The 17,558-nt window shown below is 45.2% G+C and overlaps 1 protein-coding gene across 2 annotated transcripts in view; it reads right to left on the bottom strand.

Annotated features, from left to right (window-relative positions):
* The window catches only part of ANP32A (acidic nuclear phosphoprotein 32 family member A), a 51,254-nt gene that overhangs the window by 32,818 nt on the left and 878 nt on the right, over positions 1 to 17,558 (bottom strand). For both annotated transcript variants that reach the window (XM_040342231.1, XM_040342232.1), the window contains exons 2-4: positions 9,210 to 9,359; positions 1,003 to 1,125; positions 639 to 837 (exon numbers count right to left, since the gene is read on the bottom strand). In XM_040342231.1, coding sequence (XP_040198165.1) covers positions 639 to 837; positions 1,003 to 1,125; positions 9,210 to 9,359 — 472 coding nt within the window. The remainder of the gene's footprint in view (positions 1 to 638; positions 838 to 1,002; positions 1,126 to 9,209; positions 9,360 to 17,558) is intronic.

The following is a 17,558-nucleotide window of genomic DNA, read 5'->3' as shown; positions in this document are numbered from 1 at the left end:
AAAATTTTCGTGTTCGATTAAATATATAAAAAAAAAATGTATCGACTAATTTCAATTAATTAAAACGCAGTATATAGTATTTTTTCGGATGACAACTGTACTAACCAAAACGTACGATCTGGTATCGCATGAGGAAAATTTTCGTGCTTGTCTGATCAAATAATAATCACATGAATTGTCGGGATCGGCTTTCGAAAGCTCTGTACCAACGATCGTCGTACGATCATCCGATTTTCAGATCGTGTGTACGGGCCTACAAAGGCAGTGAAACTGATCAAATTGCCTGTGCAAAATAATGGAAAGCCTGAAAACATGACCTGTTGGGGGTATTCGAGGACTGGAGTTGAGAAACCTTGCTATATAGAGGGATATGCTTTGTTTGTATTTCATGTCTGAGGTTTACAACCACTTTAAGCACCAATTTCTACATGTTTGAACGCTCCACGGCCAATGCAACAATAAAAAAAAAAAAAAAAAAACACAGCATATGCAAAAAAAAACTGCCTTCCTTTTTTTTCTCAAAGAAAAATCAACAGACGATAGCGAAGACGTTCGGCCCATTGCAACTCCCAGAAAAAAAAGAAGGCAAAAAAAAAAGCCCCCATAGGAGCTTAAAAATACATAATTCCAGTACCCACCTTCGTCCTCGTCGTCTTCATCATCTAAACCCTCCAGATAGGCTTCAGCGTCGGAGTCGGGGGCTTCCTTGTCATCTCGGTCGTACCCGTCCAGGTAGGTGAGATGGGGCAATAACTTGAAGACGTTTTCTCGGTAGTCGCCGAGGTTGGTGACCTCACAGTTAAACAGGTCTAAGCTCTTTATGCTCCCCAATTTTTTCTGCAGGTGGGAAAAAATGATGCAGAACGCAAGTCGAAAATTACAAAACACACAAAAGTGCAGCATTCACATACAGTGTGTACAGAGGTAGTCAGAACGTCCTCTTTAGTAACGTTTCATTCAGAAAACCCGCCCTGCACCCGGAATAAAAAGCGTCTTTCTCACCAGAGGTTCTAGTGTGCTCAGATCTTTTATTCTGTTTCCGCTCAGGTTGAGATGTGTGAGGCTTGGACATTTTTCTGCCAGAACTTCCAATCCACCCGAGAGGTTATTATCACTCAACTCCAACTGCAACCAAAAGAAAATCAATCACTGGTCAACCACAAGCCACTGAAATCAAGAAGCTGGTCTTCATAATGAAAGCAAAAAATGACATTCGTTTAACAGCTCCGACGCATGAAACTGATACCTTTGCCGTGCGATTTGAGCCCATACAAAAGAACTTGCAAAGAATCGCATGCAATTTGAACAAGAATGCAGCGTTATTCCTGTCCGAATCACATGTGGTTTCCTGCACCGCTCCTGTGTGACCCCGGATTTGTTATTGCCACTTCAGCTCGGGTTCACATAAGAGTGGAGGGGGAACGACGCATGGGATTTGGACAGGAATCACAACTGCATTCCTTTTCATGCGATTCTTTGCAGTGCGATTTCAGAATACTGATTTTGTATGGGCTCAAATCGCACCGCAAAAGGTATCGGTATCGGGGTACTTGGTACTGGACCAAAAGTTACGGTACTCGCCGGTAAAAAAAAAAAAAAAACTGTATCGGTGCAACCCTACTTCTAACCATCTCTAGCTCTATCCAAAATAAATAATTGGACCTTTAAAGTAAAAGTCCACCCCAACACTAAAATCCCTGCATCTACAGACATCCACGATCCAACACTAACCATCCCTGTAAAGTAAACAAATGGAAAAAGAAAATATATACAGCCGCACTCCAAAAAACCTCGATTTAAAAAAAAAAACAGGAAAACTGCACTACAAGTCACAGCACACAACACGGGAGTAAAACAGCCGACGCGTTTCACACTTTAAATTAGTGCTTAATCTATGATTAAGCACCAATTTATAGTGCGAAACGCATCAGCTGTTTTACTCCTGTGTCGTGTGCTGTGACTTGTAGTGCAGTTTTCCTTTTTTTTTTAAATAAAGAAAAAAAAAATTTCCTCAGTTTAGGCCGATACGTATTCTTCTACATATTTTTGGTAAAAACAAAAACAAAAAAAACACAATGAGCGTTTGATTGGTTTGCGCAAAAGTTATAGCGCCTACAAAATAGGGGATACATTTATAATTGTTTTTATTTTTTACTAGTAATGGCGGCGATCTGCGATTTTTGTCAGGCCTGCGATATTGCGGCGGACACTTTTGACACTATTTTGGAACCATTCACATTTATACAGCGGACAGTACTATAGTAATGCACCGATTACTGTATAAATGTGACTGGCAGGGAAGGGGTTAACACTAGGGGGCGAGGAAGGGGTTAAATGTATTCCCTGGGAGTGATTCTTACTGTGGGGGGGGGGGGGGCTGACTGGGGGAGGTGACCAATCTGTGTCCCTATGTACAAGGGACACGGCATCGGTCTCCTCTCTCCCCGACAGGACATGGAGCTCTGTGTTTACACACACAGATCCACGTCCCTGCTCTGTCACTGCGCCAGGCACAATTTTTCCCTGCTGCGCGCCCCCAGCGGCGTGCGCGGGGAATGCAAATAAAAGGACGTCCACCCGGCAGTTGAGAGACGCACTGTGGACGTCTTTCGTCTACAGCGTGGGTCTCAAGTGGTTAAAATATGGACACTTTACCTGCCCAGGGCACCTGCAATGTCCTCACCTGAAGCCGATCTGTCCCTTGGCTCTCGGGTGGAGGAGCCGCCACCTTCGGCAAGGAGATCAGAAAGGGAAGCCTTGCAGCTGCACAGCCTAGTTCTACTGTGAATGCGCGAGTTGCGCACAGCGCTAGTTCCATTTTTGAGTGGAACTCCGCATTAATGTAGAAAGCTCTTTCATGGACGTTTAGGTTTAAACCCAATGGGCCAAGTGAGAGTCAGGCTCTAAGAGCCCATGGGCACCTACAGTAGAAGTACACAAAGTAGAAGAGTAGAAATGCTCAGACCTCCTATATCAAGGAAGGGGTACACTCCGGCCTCCTGTGGGGTTGTGTTACAGGGTTCAGCGCAGCACCGAACAGACAACATCCCTCAAGGGCCAAGCAAGTCAGGTGTTCCCTGAATGTAGCATTACTGCCCCAGCCATAGTACACGATGTAAACGAGCGAAAGTCAGACCTACGTAAGACACAAGTTTAGATGTTTCTAAAAAGCCATCAACAACCGAAACATAAAGGCTCCAGACATTTATTCCGCCCGCTCCATGAAACAAGGACATACTCCGCGCGTTGGAGAGATCCCTTTAAAACCACTTTTCTGGCACTTTTTGTTTATATGTAATCATCAGTATTTTTTGCTAGAAAAGGTCTTAGAACCCGCAAATATTATATTATTGTTTTAAAGCAGAGGCCCTAGAGAATATAAATTGCTGGGTTTTGCAATTTTTATGTCACATGATATTTGGGCAGCGATTTTTCAAACGCTCTAGGTAACTAGGCTCTACGGCTAAAAAGAAAGATGTGAAACTTGAGTCTTTGCTGCCACCTACCTGTAACTGTAACCAACCACAGCCACACAAAAAGTTTTCAACCTCTAGCAAAAAGGTACAAAGGGCCAGATTCACAGAAGAAATACGCCGGAGTATCTGCTGATACTCCGGCGTATTTTCAAATTTGCCGCGTCGTATCTTTAGTTTGAATCTTCAAACCAAGATACGACGGCTTCTGGCTTCGATCCGACAGGCGTACGGCTTCGGATCGTAGGTGCAATACTTCGGCGCCCGCTGGGTGGAGTTTGCGTCATTTTCCACGTCGGGTATGCTAATTAGCTTTTTCCGGTGATCCACGAAGGTACGCGCGGCCGACGCATTCTCTTACGTCGTCGCTAGTTGGCTTTTCCCGGCGTATAGTTAAACCTGCTATTTTGTGGCCTATATTTAGACTTGCCAAGTTAAAGTATGGCCGTCGTTCCCAAGTTGAATTTAAATTTTTTTTTTTTTTTTTGCGCAAGTCGTCCGTGAATAGGAAAGGACGTAACTCACGTCGACGTTCAAAAAATGACGTCGTGCGACGTCATTTCGTGCAAAGCACGGCGGGAAATTTGAAAACGGAGCATGCGCAGTTCAAGCGGCGCGGGGACGCACTTCATTTAAATAAATCACGCCCCCTACCCGCCCAATTTCAAATACGCCGCCAGAAAAACACTACGCCGCCGTATCTTACGGCACGAAATCGCTGAGGATTCGAAATTCCGCCAGGTAAGATACGGCGGCGTAGCGTATCACTGATACGCTGCTCCAGGGCAAATGTATCTGAATCTGGCCCAAAGTGATTATTGGCAAGAATTTATCAGACGCTTGTTGGAGGGAGTGTGGCCAACGCGGTACCTTCCTGCACATTTGATGGGACTGCCCCAAGCTAAGGCTCTACTTGCAGAGCCCCAATCAGACTGATCCTTGATATGGACATGCCCGATTCACCTATGCAGTTTCTACTTCATGCACCTTCCCATCCCTCTTAGCCATTATCGCAAATTCCAATCGATTGGAAAAAAAGACCCAGATTGTGCGTGCGGAGTGGCTACACCCAGTGAACAAGGAGGATTGCATGGCTACATGTAAAAGGTTGTTCTAGAACGTTCTATGCGGTTTGGCCCATCTGGATCCACTATACTTCATGGGGCCTCAGTTGCTCCACAAAGCCCTTTATCAGCGTCCGCAATACTTCCGATGGCAGGGGGTGGGTCGGGGTCTGTGCAAGTTTTTGGTCGCTTTATAAGGCCCCGAAATGCGATATCCGCTTGCTGACTGCATTAACTGCGGTGGCAGAGCGGTTCTCCTGTGCCAGGTATCTGTTCCGGCACTTCCGGGTAGGGGGTGCGCCTCTTCTGCTGTGATTTGTCACAGTAGAAGCCAATCAGCGGGCGCCGACCAATTGATGTCCACATTCTGATCCTCAAGGTGGTCCACAAAAATCCCAGGGGAGGTGACTGGGACAAAGCAATCCTACAAAAAGAGACTGAACGGATTGAACGCCTAAATGCCACTGTCCCCCCGGGACTCAATTTGATGGAATCTTATAAACTATTTTTGTAGATTTTGCTTTTCCTTTCCTTTTATTTAGTATCTTTCTTCCCATCTCTCCCCTCTCCCCACACACTGATCGAGAGGCACAAAACGAAGCTCTGCCTATGTAAACCAGGCAGAGCGCTGTTCTGTCAGTGGGAAATAATGGATTTTCTGTCACTGCAAAACAAAGGAATAAAATCCATCACATCCCTTAGTGAAAGCTCCACATAAACACTGGCTAGACACACATTTAACCCTTTGATTGCCCTATATGTTTAACCCCTTCCCAGCCAGTGTCATTTGTACAGTGACGGGCATATTTTTTTTTAGCACTGATCACACTGTATTGGTGTCACTGGTTCCTACAAAGTGTCAATTAGTGCCGATTGTCCGCCACGATATCGCAGTCCCGCTATAAGTCGCTGATCGCTGCCATTACTAGTATAAAACAAATTAAATACAATTTCTAGTATCGATCCCATAGGTTTGAGGACACTATAACTTTAGCGCAAACCAATCAATATCACCAAAAGAAAGCTATTTGTGGGGAAAAAAAATGTACAGCATCGCACAATTGTCAGGCAAGTTAACGCAGTGCCATATCACAAAAAAAAATTGCCTGGTCAAGAGGGGGGGGGGGGGTTTAAATCTTCTGGAGGTCAATATATGGATATGTGATATAGGACATATGACCAAGGTGGCTGCGCTACTTAAAGCGGTTGTAAACCCGCGATAAATTATTATTTTTTTTCACCTGAAAGGCAAAAGCCATAATGAGCTAGTATGCACCGCATATTAGCTCATTATGAAATACTTACCTCGGAACGAGGTGAAGAGAACTTACCTGGTCCACGCCGAGCGAGATGTCATCTTTCTCCGACGTGTCTTCCGGGTATCGCCGCTCCATCGCTGTGATTGGCTGGAGCGGCGATGACATGCGTGCGGGAGACTTCAATTCGGCAAGGTCCGGCGGCTGCCGGTCCTTTAGCCGAGGATCCCCGCTGCGCATGCGCCAGCTGCAATCAGCGGCACATTGCGGGGGGGATATCTCCTAAACCGTACAGGTTTAGGAGATATTCTTTTTTTTTTTTTTTTCATATTTATCATTTTCTTTATTTTTCCCTTAGTAAGGGTCACAGCAAATAAACATAACATATATCATGGGTACATAAACATATGAAAAGTCCACTGTTCATTCTTGCGGGGAATCAGCGGGGGCACAAGGGGTATCAATCAAGTTAAACAGTTAAATACCCTATCTAATATCATCCTAATTCCTCTACTCTGTTCTTACTTAAACCCTCTTTTTGATCATATCCCACTTTCCCCTTTCCCCAGGGCATGTGGGTTATTCCATACATCTGTCCCATTATGTTCCCTTTACCTTCCCTATGACCTACTTAGTTTCGCCCAAAACTTAAAACCAAAGCAAACCCTCCACAAAAAAGAGAAGAAAAAAAAAAAAAAAAAAAAAAAAAAAACACATAATGTTTTTAAACAGTCCCCCCCCTCGCTCCTCACCTCCTCTCCGCCGGAGACGGAAGATCCCCGTTTGGTTCTCCTCTTCTACCTCTCACAACCTGGACCCAACATAATAGGTTCTACCCTCTCCCTTCTAATCCTCCAGTAATCTCTTCCCTTCATCCGATTTCGTAAACTGGTTCCACCTGGACCATGTTGCCACATATTGTTCCCTTTTATTCCTCGCTGAGAGGATTAAATCCTCTATAGCTCCAATCTCTCTCACTCTATTGAGCCATCTCGCGATAGAGGGTGGTCTACTATCTCTCCATTGTAACGTTATTCCGATCTTGGCCGCGTTTATCAAATGGCATACCACCGACTTTTTATACTCTTGAACTGGGATTTGTGAGCTATGGAGCAGAAAAAAGGCCGGATCATCCGGAATCTGATGTTCCGTAAATTTTTGAACAATTCTCTGGACTTCCTTCCAGTAATCTCTTACTTTTACACATGACCAGAATATGTGCACCATAGTTCCCTGCTCCAAGCCACATCTCCAACAGTTCTCTGAGTTTTCCTCACTAAATTTATGCAACTTTACTGGTGTATAATGCCATTGGGACAATAGTTTGTAATTGGATTCCTGTATACGCGTAGATGTTGAAGAGTATAATGCTAGATGAATTATGTGTTTACGTTGAGTCTGTGAGAAATTTCTCCCCAGATCCCTTTCCCATTTCCCCAGTCCCGGCAACTCAAAGTCTTCTTGAGGCGCGATCAGTATTCTATACATCTTTGAGCTTACTCTTTGTATTGGTTCCTCTTCATTGCAATATTGTTCAAATTTAGTTAATTGTCGCCTGAAATTAGATGGTTGGCCTAGGGATCTTAAAAAATAACTTAATTGAAGTGCTTGCCACAGGCTCAACTCATAATTCCCCCCTCTCCTCGTCAAATCCTCAATACTTACCTCGGAACGAGGTTCCCCCTGCGCATGCGCCTCTGCAATCAGCGGCGCATTGCGAGGGGAATATCTCCTAAACCGTACAGGTTTAGAAGATATTCTTTATACCTACAGGTAAGACTTATTATAGGCTTACCTGTAGGTAAAAGTAAAAAACTGGGGTTTACAACCACTTTAAATGTATTAAAAGTTTCCTTACATAAAGAAAGCATAAAAGAGAAAGAGAAAAAAAAAAAAAACACTATTCTGTGTATGGTTTGAGACCGGCAACATATGGGGCGAGTCCCCTGGAATAACATGAAAGAAAATCTGTTATGGATTACAGATAATTTCCTCTCCATAGGAAAATAAATCCTTCACAGTACACGGGCCACATGAAAAGAATAGCAATGAAATATAACAAAACTTCAGCAAGTCCCAAACAGACAAAAAAAAAATAGGCAAATCTCTCCTCAGTGGTTGTTGATAAGAGACCCCCCCTCATTAGATTAGTACTGACAGCCCGATGATGACAATTACAAGGGGTTGTATTATCCTCCTGTTTTTTTCACCTTAATGCATCCTATGGATTAGGGTAAAAAAACTTCTGTCAGTCACCGGCCCCCAGCCCCCCCCCCGTTTTACTTACCTGAGCCCTGGAATATCCCACGGCGAAGACGCGCCGTCTCTCTGCTCTTGATTGGATAGATTGATTGCAGCGCAGCCATTAGCTCCCTCTGCTTTCAATCAAACCCGTAGTATCACTTTAACCACTTAATGCCCGCCGCACGCCGATTTACGTCCACAGAATGGCACGTACAGGCAGATGGGCGTATATATACGTCCCCGCCTTCTAGCGGGTCGGGGGTCCGATCGGGACCCCCTCCGCTGCGTGTGGATTCCCGCGGGGAGCGATCCGGGACGACGGCGCGGCTATTCGTTTATAGCCGCCCCATCGCGATCACCGGAACTGAAGAACAGGGAGAGCCGTATGTAAACACGGCTTCCCCGTGCTTCACTGTGGCGGCTGCATCGATCGAGTGATCCCTTTTATAGGGAGACTCGATCGATGACGTCACACCTACAGCCACACCCCCCTACAGTTGTAAACACACACTAGGTGAACCCCAACTCCTTCAGCGCCCCCTGTGGTTAACTCCCAAACTGCAACTGTCATTTTCACAATAAAGAATGCAATTTAAATGCATTTTTTGCTGTGAAAATGACAATGGTCCCAAAAATGTGTCAAAATTGTCCGAAGTGTCCGCCATAATGTCGCAGTCACGAAAAAAAAATCGCTGATCGCCGCCAATAGTAGTAAAAAAAAAAAAAATTCATAAAAACTATCCCCTATTTTGTAAACGCTATAAATTTTGCGCAAACCAAATCGATAAACACTTATTGCGATTTTTTTTACCAAAAAGAGGTAGAAGAATACGTATCGGCCTAAACTGAGGGAAAAAAAAATTATATATGTTTTTGGGGGATATTTATTATAGCAAAAAGTAAAAAATATTGCATTTTTTTCAAAATTGTCGCTCTATTTTTGTTCATAGCGCAAAAAATAAAAACCGCAGAGGTGATCAAATACCACCAAAAGAAAGCTCTATTTGTGGGAAAAAAAGGACGCCAATTTTGTTTGGGAGCCACGCCGCACGACCGCGCAATTGTCTGTTAAAGCGACGCAGTGCCGAATCTCAAAACCTGGCCTGGGCATTTAGCAACAAAATGGTCCGGGGCTTAAGTGGTTAATGAAAACATCAGCAGTCATAGATTACCTTTTTCAGTTTGTTTAGCTTTGGTAAATTTGCAACAGAGCTGAGACAGACGTTGATTGTGCTTAGAAATTCTAGTCCTTCAAATTCATCCGTCAGTCCCTCGATTTTTCCTTCTTTGGACCGGCAGTTATCCAGGACGAGTTCTTTTACCTGGAAGTAAAAGAAAAGATGGACCCAATTAGGAACATGTGCACTGCGGGGGGTCAGCTCAATCTAATGTCTTCAACACAGAATCAAATCGGATTAAAAAAAAAACGCATTTGAAGTGATCGTCTGAAGGGACAAATTAGATTTTTTTTCAGGAGAGGTTGTAAAAACGTCCCGTGTACGTGAAACCTAGAGTACTGATGGAGCTGCAATGATCATCAGTATAGAAGTGTCTCACACTTGCAGGTTACCGGCTCTCTCCCAAAGCTGTGACAGCGCGAGGAAAGGAATGCGATAAGCAGCAAGTGTGTTTACATTGTGATCGGCTGTGATTGGACACAGCTGATCACATGGTAAAGCAGGGGTCGACAATATCCGGGCGCCAGGTCGCATTGGCGACAAGAAATTGTGACCTGGCACCCGCCGGTAATTGAGGCCGCGGCTTTGCGGCCTACAAGGCTTTGCGGCCTTGTGAAGTCCCAAGCTCTTCGGAAGCTTCTGTGAGCTGGCGCCATCTGGTGGTTGCCGTTGGCATTACATTACATTGGCATTGCAGCAATTCTAATGTGTGTCATTTTTCACTATTTTCACTTCCATCTCCTTCCCTCTAATTATAACCCCCAAACATTATATATATTTTTAATTCTAACACCCTAGAGAATAAAATGGCGATCGTTGCAATACTTTGTCACGCCGTATTTGCGCAGCGGTCTTACAAGCGCACTTTTTTGGGAAAAAAGTACTTTTTCCAATTAAAAAATAAGACAACAGTAAAGTTATCCCCATTTTTTTTTTTTTATTATGAAAGATAATGTTACGCCGAGTAAATTCATACCCAACGTGTCACGCTTCAAAATTGCGTCTGCTCGTGGAATGCCGACAAACTTTTACCCTTTAAAATCTTCATAGGCGACGTTTAAATTTTTTTACAGGTTGCATGTTTTGAGTTACAGAGGAGGTCTAGGGCTAGAATTATTGCTCTCGCTCTACCAATCGCGGCGATACCTCACATGTGTGGTTTGAACACCGTTTACATATGCGGGCGCTGCTCACGTATGTGTTTGCTTCTGCGCGCAAGCTCGTCGGGACGGGGTGCGTTTTCTGGCTCCTTACTTTTTTAGCTGGCTCCTAGATTCCAAGCAAATTTGTCAAACCCTGGCCTAGAGTACTATTGGAGCTGCAATGATCATCAATATAGAAGTCTGTCTCACACTTGCAGGTTACCGGCTCTCTCCTGAGGCTGTGACAGCACGAGGAAAGGAATGCTGATAAGCAGCAAGTGTGTTTACATTGTGATTGGACACAGCTGATCACATGGTAAAGGCCCTCTGTGATAGGCCCTTTACCCCGTTCAGTGATCAGCTGTGCCCAAAGGACACAGCGATTAAAGCGCACTGGAAGCTTGCTGCAGTGGGCGTGGTTCTGGGAAACTATAAAAATGATTGCTCCCTGAAGAGGTCGAAACGCGTAGGGGCTTTCTCGCCCATAGTGCTCACATGTATACAGTACTGTTCCAATTTGTATTTGTTACCATTTTGTGATTGATTGTTGTGTTTTTGATTGATTTTTTCTGTCAAAGCTCATATCCTGAGTCCTATTTTTCTGGGGCTCTTTTTGAGAATTATATTTATTCCAATAAAATGTATACATTTTTTTACTAAACTTGTACATCATTTACATCTTGCTGCAACACAAAGCCCCTAGGGGTAAATGTCCTTTTCTTCAAGAACTGGACGACCGTGCTGTAGCCATCATTCAGTCATAGCATGGTCAGCAAATGCTTAACCGCTTGCCGATCAGCCGCCGTCATTATAATGCGGCAGGTCGGCACGATCCCGCGAACCGCCGTAGCTGTACGTTGATCCCTTTAAACGGAATAGCAGGCGTGCGCGTGCCCGCTGCAGAGCGGGGGTGTGCAAATGCTCATGACTGGCAGTCGCGATAACCGCCGGCCACGAGAGGCAGAACAGGGACGTGTGTGCGCATGTAAACACACAAATCCCAGTTCTGTGAGAGGAGAGAGAGATTGTGAGTTCTTACAAGCTGGGAACCACACTCATCTCCTATAGTCAGTCCCCTCCCCCATAGTTAGAAACACCTCCCAGGGAACACAGTTAACCCCTTCCCTGCCAGTGTCATTTATACAGTAATCAGTGCATTTTTATAGCACCGATCGCTGTATAAATGCCAATGGTCCCAATATAGTGCCAAAAGTGTCCGATGTGTCTGCCATAATGATGTTGCAGTCTTGCAAAAAAAAAAAAAAAAAACACACACACACAATTCACCGCCATTACAAAAAAAAATGCCATGAAACGATCCCCTATTTTGTAGATGCTATAACTTTTGCGCAAACCAATCAATATACGCTTTTTATTACCAAAAATATGTAGAAGAATACACATCAGCCTAAACCGAGGGGAAAAAAAATTTGCTTTTTAAAAAAAAAAATTGGGGCTATTACAGCACAAAGTACAAAATATTGAGTTTTTTTTTTTTCAAAATTGTCGCTCTATTTTACTTAAGACCCGGACCAAAATGCAGGTAAAGGACCCGGCCAGTTTTTGCGATTCGGCACTGCATCGCTTTAACTGACAATTGCGCGGTAGTGCGACGTGGCTCCCAAACAAAATTGGCGTCCTTTTTTTTCCCCACAAATAGAGCTTTCTTTTGGCGGTATTTGATCACCTCTGCGGTTTTTATTTTTTGCGCTATAAACAAAAATAGAGCGACAATTTTGAAAAAAATGCAATAGTTTTTACTTTTTGCTATAATAAATATCCCCCTAAAATGTATAAAAAAAACATATTTTTTCCTCAGTTTAGGCCGATACGTATTCTTCTACAAAAAATAAAAATAAAAATAAAAATCGCAATAAGCGTTTATCGATTGATTTGCGCAAAATTTATACTGTTTACAAATTAGGGGATAGTTTTATTGCCATTTTTATTAAAAAATATTTTTTTTACTACTAATGGCGGCGATCAGCGATTTTTTTCGTGACTGCGACATTATGGCGGACACTTCGGACAATTTTGACACATTTTTGGGACCATTGTCATTTTCACAGCAAAAAATGCATTGTTTACTGTGAAAATGACAATTGCAGTTTGGGAGTTAACCACAAGGGGGTGCTGAAGGGGTTAAGTGTGACCTCATCTCTGTTTCTAACTGTAGGGGGGAGGGGCTGGACGTGTGACATCATTGATCGCGTTTCCCTATATCAGGGAACACACGATCGATGACAGCGCCACAGTGAAGAACAGGGAAGGTGTGTTTACACACAGCTGTCCCCCGTTCTTCAGCTTCGGGGACCGATCGCGGGACTCCAGCGGCGATCTGGTATCGGAGCTTTGGACCCACGGCTGGGCACTTAAAGAGGACGCCGCCGCAGTCACAGCATCAGGAAAGACCGCGGATTCGGCCTAGCTCTGGAGCCGCGGCCATCTTGGTACACCCAGCGCGGCAGCCCTCTTCTCTGTTTACGCCCACAGAGGAGGAGGGGCCCGCGCTCGTGGGACACACACCGCTCTCTGGTGTCTGTACTACAGGGGGCGGGGGTGTCTATACTGGAGGGAGAGGGGGTCTGTACTGAGGGGGGGTGACACTTTTTTTTTTTTGCACCAGTGCCACCTGCCGGTGCCAATTAGTGCCACCTTCCATCCAGTGCCATCTGCCAATGCCACCTGCCAATACCAGTGCCACATCCAGTGCGATGAAGTGCCAACTGCCAATGCTAACTATTGCCACCTGCCAGTGCCAATTAGTGCCACCTGCCAGTCAGTGCCAACCAGTGCCACTTGCCAGTGCCACCTGCCAGTGCCACCTGCCATCTGCCAATGCTAACCAGTGCCACCTGCCAGTGTCAATTAGTGCCACCTGGCAATCAGTGCCATCTGCTAGTACCATCTTTCAGTGCCATCCAGTGCAACCTTCCAGTGCCAAAAAGTGCCTTCTGCTAGTGCCATCTTCCAGTGCCATCAAAAAAATAATCAGCCTAAAATATCGGCCGAAAAAAAAATCGCCCATCGGCCACCCATATTTCTAAATATCGGCATTGGCCAGAGAAAAACCCATATCGGTCGACCTCTAGACATCATCACCACAAATTACAATCTTTCTACTCGTGGGGAAAAAGGATTGAGGAGGGATGTTTTTTTTTTTTTTTTTACAGAGGGAACGATCTCCTTGTTTCTTTTCTCTGCAAAGCAGGGAGAAGGAACAATTATATTTTTTTGTAAAAAGCAGCACACATTACACATTGTTAGGCACACACTTAACCCCTTGATTGCCTCTAGATGGCAACTCCTCCCCAGCCAGTGTCATAAGTACAGTGTATAGTATCATCACTGAATTTGTGTCACTGGTCATGTCCATGACAGTTGAGCCTCGTACACACGATCGGATTTTCTGCGGACAAAGCGTAGGACTTTTGAACAAAGGGCGTCAGCCGTGAACTTGTCTTGCATACAAAACGGCAAAGAATTGTCGGACAACAAACACAAAACTATGTGGTTTTTCAGCTCTTTAGCGCCACCTTTTAGGCAACTTCTGCTAATGTTGTCTTATGGTAAGCATTGCCTCTCCTCTCACGCCAATGTAAAAAGCTTGAGTGCTGGCAGTACGGTGTAAAAAAAAAAAAAAAGTCCTGCAAGCTGCATCTTTGCAGCACTGTAGGAGCGAAAGCGCCCCTGCCCATTGAAATCAATGGGCAGCACCGCCGGCAAAGCTTTGCGGGCAATTTGAACCCTTTTTTGGCCTCTAGCGGTTAGCAGGGGTTAAAAGTGCCACAAAAAAAAAAAGGTAAAGAGTCGACAAAAATAGAGCCGCTTTACTGCCAATGCCTCGGTGTGAAAGTAGCTTTAGTGTCAGATTGTCCGCGGAGATCGAGAGAGATCGAGATAGAGAGAGAGATAGAGAGATTAGAGAGAGAGAGAGAGAGAGATAGATAGAGAGAGAGAGAGAGAGAGAGAGAGATAGAGAGAGAGATAGAGAGATAGAGAGAGAGATAGAGAGAGAGATAGAGAGAGAGATAGAGAGAGAGATAGAGAGAGAGATAGAGAGAGAGATAGATAGAGATAGAGAGAGAGATAGAGATAGAGAGAGAGAGAGAGATATAGAGAGAGAGATAGAGATAGAGATAGATAGAGAGAGATAGAGAGAGAGATAGAGAGAGAGATAGAGATAGAGAGAGAGATAGAGATAGAGAGAGAGAGAGAGATATAGAGAGAGAGATAGAGATAGAGATAGAGATAGAGATAGAGAGAGATAGAGAGAGATAGAGAGAGAGATAGAGAGAGAGATAGAGAGAGAAAATCACATTTTAGTTTCGACTAAAATATGACTAAAACTAAAGGGCCATTTTAGTCAAAAGACTAAAAGCCCCTTTCACACTGAGGAGTATTTCAGGCGTTTTAGCGCTAAAAATGGTGCATAAATAACGCCTGAAATACTCCTGACCCAGAATTCTCAATGTGAAAGCGATGCACTGGCGGGAGAAAAAATAAAATAAAACTCTCCTGCAAGCAACATCTTAGACCCCATGCACACGAGACGCAAATGCAAACTCATCTAAACACAAGTTTTTTACCGCGTTTGCGTTTATAAGCGTTTGGTTAAAGCGGTTGTAAACCCGCATGAAAAAAAATAAAAATAATTTTCCTCCTGTAAGGGAAAAGTCATAATGAGCTAGTATTCACCGCCCAGCGGCGCATTGCGAGGGGAATATCTCCTAAACCGTATAGGTTTAGGAGATATTCTCCTTACCTACAGGTAATAGGTTACCTTACCTAAGGTAATAGGTTATAGGCTTACCTGTAGGTAAAAGTACAAAAAGTGGGTTTACAACCACTTTAAGAAACATCATAAGACCCTCCCTAAGCTCAAAAAAACAGTATTATTTAACCATTTCAGACATTTTGTGAGACCAGAGCAGCTGAGAGAGCAACAGTGTACGTGTATTTAGCGTGTCAGTTGCCATGTCACCTGCCACAAGTTGTGGATTGTCCACAATGCAAGCAATTACATTTTTTTTATAATTTTTTTTTTTTTTATGGTTTTTCATCATTTGCCATCATTTTTGAGATTTCTAATGTAAAAAAATAGGTCACCTTTAAAAACGCCTATAAATGAAATCGCGGCAAAACTCCGGTACCGCGTTTTGCCGCAATTAGCGGCGTATTGCCGCAATTTGCGTCAGAAAAGCGAAAACTTTTGCATCTGAACCCAAAATGTTGCTTCTGAAAAAAACTAGCCTAAACCCAACTGCTTTAAAACGCAAAAAAAACGTGAATGTGTGCATGGACATATAGGATAACATTAAATGCGTTCAGGGGCCGTTGAAAAAAACGCCCAAATGCCTCTGAACTTAGAAGCGGTGTGTATACCGCTCCTTCCCATTGAAAACAATAGAACACCATGCTAATACCGCCGGCAATGAACCTCTGCAGAGGCGCATTGCGGGCAGTATTAACCCTTTTTCGGCCGCTAGCAGGGGTTAATACCGCACCGCTGTAGATTTAGTAGACTAAATACGACTAGAACAATTGCAGAAGACTAAAATGGGAGTAAAACTAAAATGCCATTTTAGTCTTAAGACTAAAACTAAATCGAAATTTGCTGCCAAAATTAACACTGCCGGTACGGTAACCGTCCCCCCAGAATGACACCCGGTACAGGGACCATCACCTCGGAATAACGCCCGGTACGGGCACCATCCCCCCAGAAAAAACGCCCGGTTTGGGGACTGTCACCCTAGACTAACGCCCGGAATAGTAATCATTCCCCCAGAATAACGCCCAGTACGGGGACCGTTCCCCCAAAATAAACGCCCGCTACGGGAACCGTCGCCTCATAAAAAAACGGCCGCTACGGGAACCGTCGCCTCATAAAAAATGACTGCAACGGGGACCGTCACCTCAGAAGAACGCCAGGTACGGGGACCGTCCCCTCCCAGAGAGAAAAAAAAAAAAACGTCCCCCCAAAGTAAAACACAGGGTATGGGGACAGTCGCCTCAGAATAAAACGGCCACTACGGGGACCGTCGCCTCAGAATAACGCCCGCTACGGGTACCGCCGCCTCAGAATAAACGCCCTCTACGGAAACCGTCGCCTCAGAATAAAACGCCCGCTACGGGGGAACCGTCGCCTCAGAATAAAACGCCCGCTACGGGGGAACCGTCGCCTCAGAATAAAACGCCCGCTACGGGGGAACCGTCGCCTCAGAATAAAACGCCCGCTACGGGGGAACCGTCGCCTCAGAATAAAACGCCCGCTACGGGGGAACCGTCGCCTCAGAATAAAACACCCTGCTACGGGGGAACCGTCGCCTCAGAATAAAACACCCTGCTACGGGGGAACCGTCGCCTCAGAATAAACGCCCGCTACGGGAACCGTCGCCTCAGAATAAACGCCCGCTACGGGAACCGTCGCCTCAGAATAAACGCCCGCTACGGGAACCGTCGCCTCAGAATAACACCTGCTACGGGAACCGTCGCCTCAGAATAAACGCCCGCTACGGGAACCGTCCCCCCCAGGAAAAAAAAAACAAACAACCGGTATGGGGACCATCCCCCCAAAAGTAAAACACAGGGTATGGGGACAGTCGCCTCAGAATAAAACGGCCACTACGGGGACCGTCGCCTTAGAATAAACGCCCGCTACGGGAACCGTCACCTCATTAGAACGCCAGGTACGGGGACCGTCCCCCCCCAGGAAAAAAAAAACGGTATGGGGAGCCCCCCCAAAGTAAAACACAGGGTATGGGGACAGTCGCCTCAGAATAAAACGGCCACTACGGGGACCGTCGCCTTAGAATAAGGCCCGCTACGGGAGCCGTCGCCTCAGAATAAACACCCGCTACGGGAACCGTCACCTCATTAGAACGCCAGGTACGGGGACCGTCCCCCCCAGGGAAAAAAAACGGTATGGGGAGCCCCCCCAAAGTAAAACACAGGGTATGGGGACAGTCGCCTCAGAATAAAACGGCCACTACGGGGACCGTCACCTCGGAATAACGGCTGAAGTGTGACAGACAGGTGTGAATGGGGGTCAGTTCTAGGAGGGGGTGACTGTTTATTCTTTCCACTTTTCTTTATTACACTTTAGAATGCCGCCCGGTATGGGATCCTTCGCCTCAGGATACCGCCCGGTTCGGTAACCAGGATATCAGAGCCTGAGGGGACTCGCTTCGCTCCTCCTCAC

This window comes from Rana temporaria, chromosome 3, assembly GCF_905171775.1.
Source record: "Rana temporaria chromosome 3, aRanTem1.1, whole genome shotgun sequence".
In the NCBI taxonomy this organism is placed as follows: Eukaryota; Metazoa; Chordata; class Amphibia; order Anura; family Ranidae; genus Rana; species Rana temporaria.
This window is presented reverse-complemented; position numbering and strand designations above follow the sequence as displayed.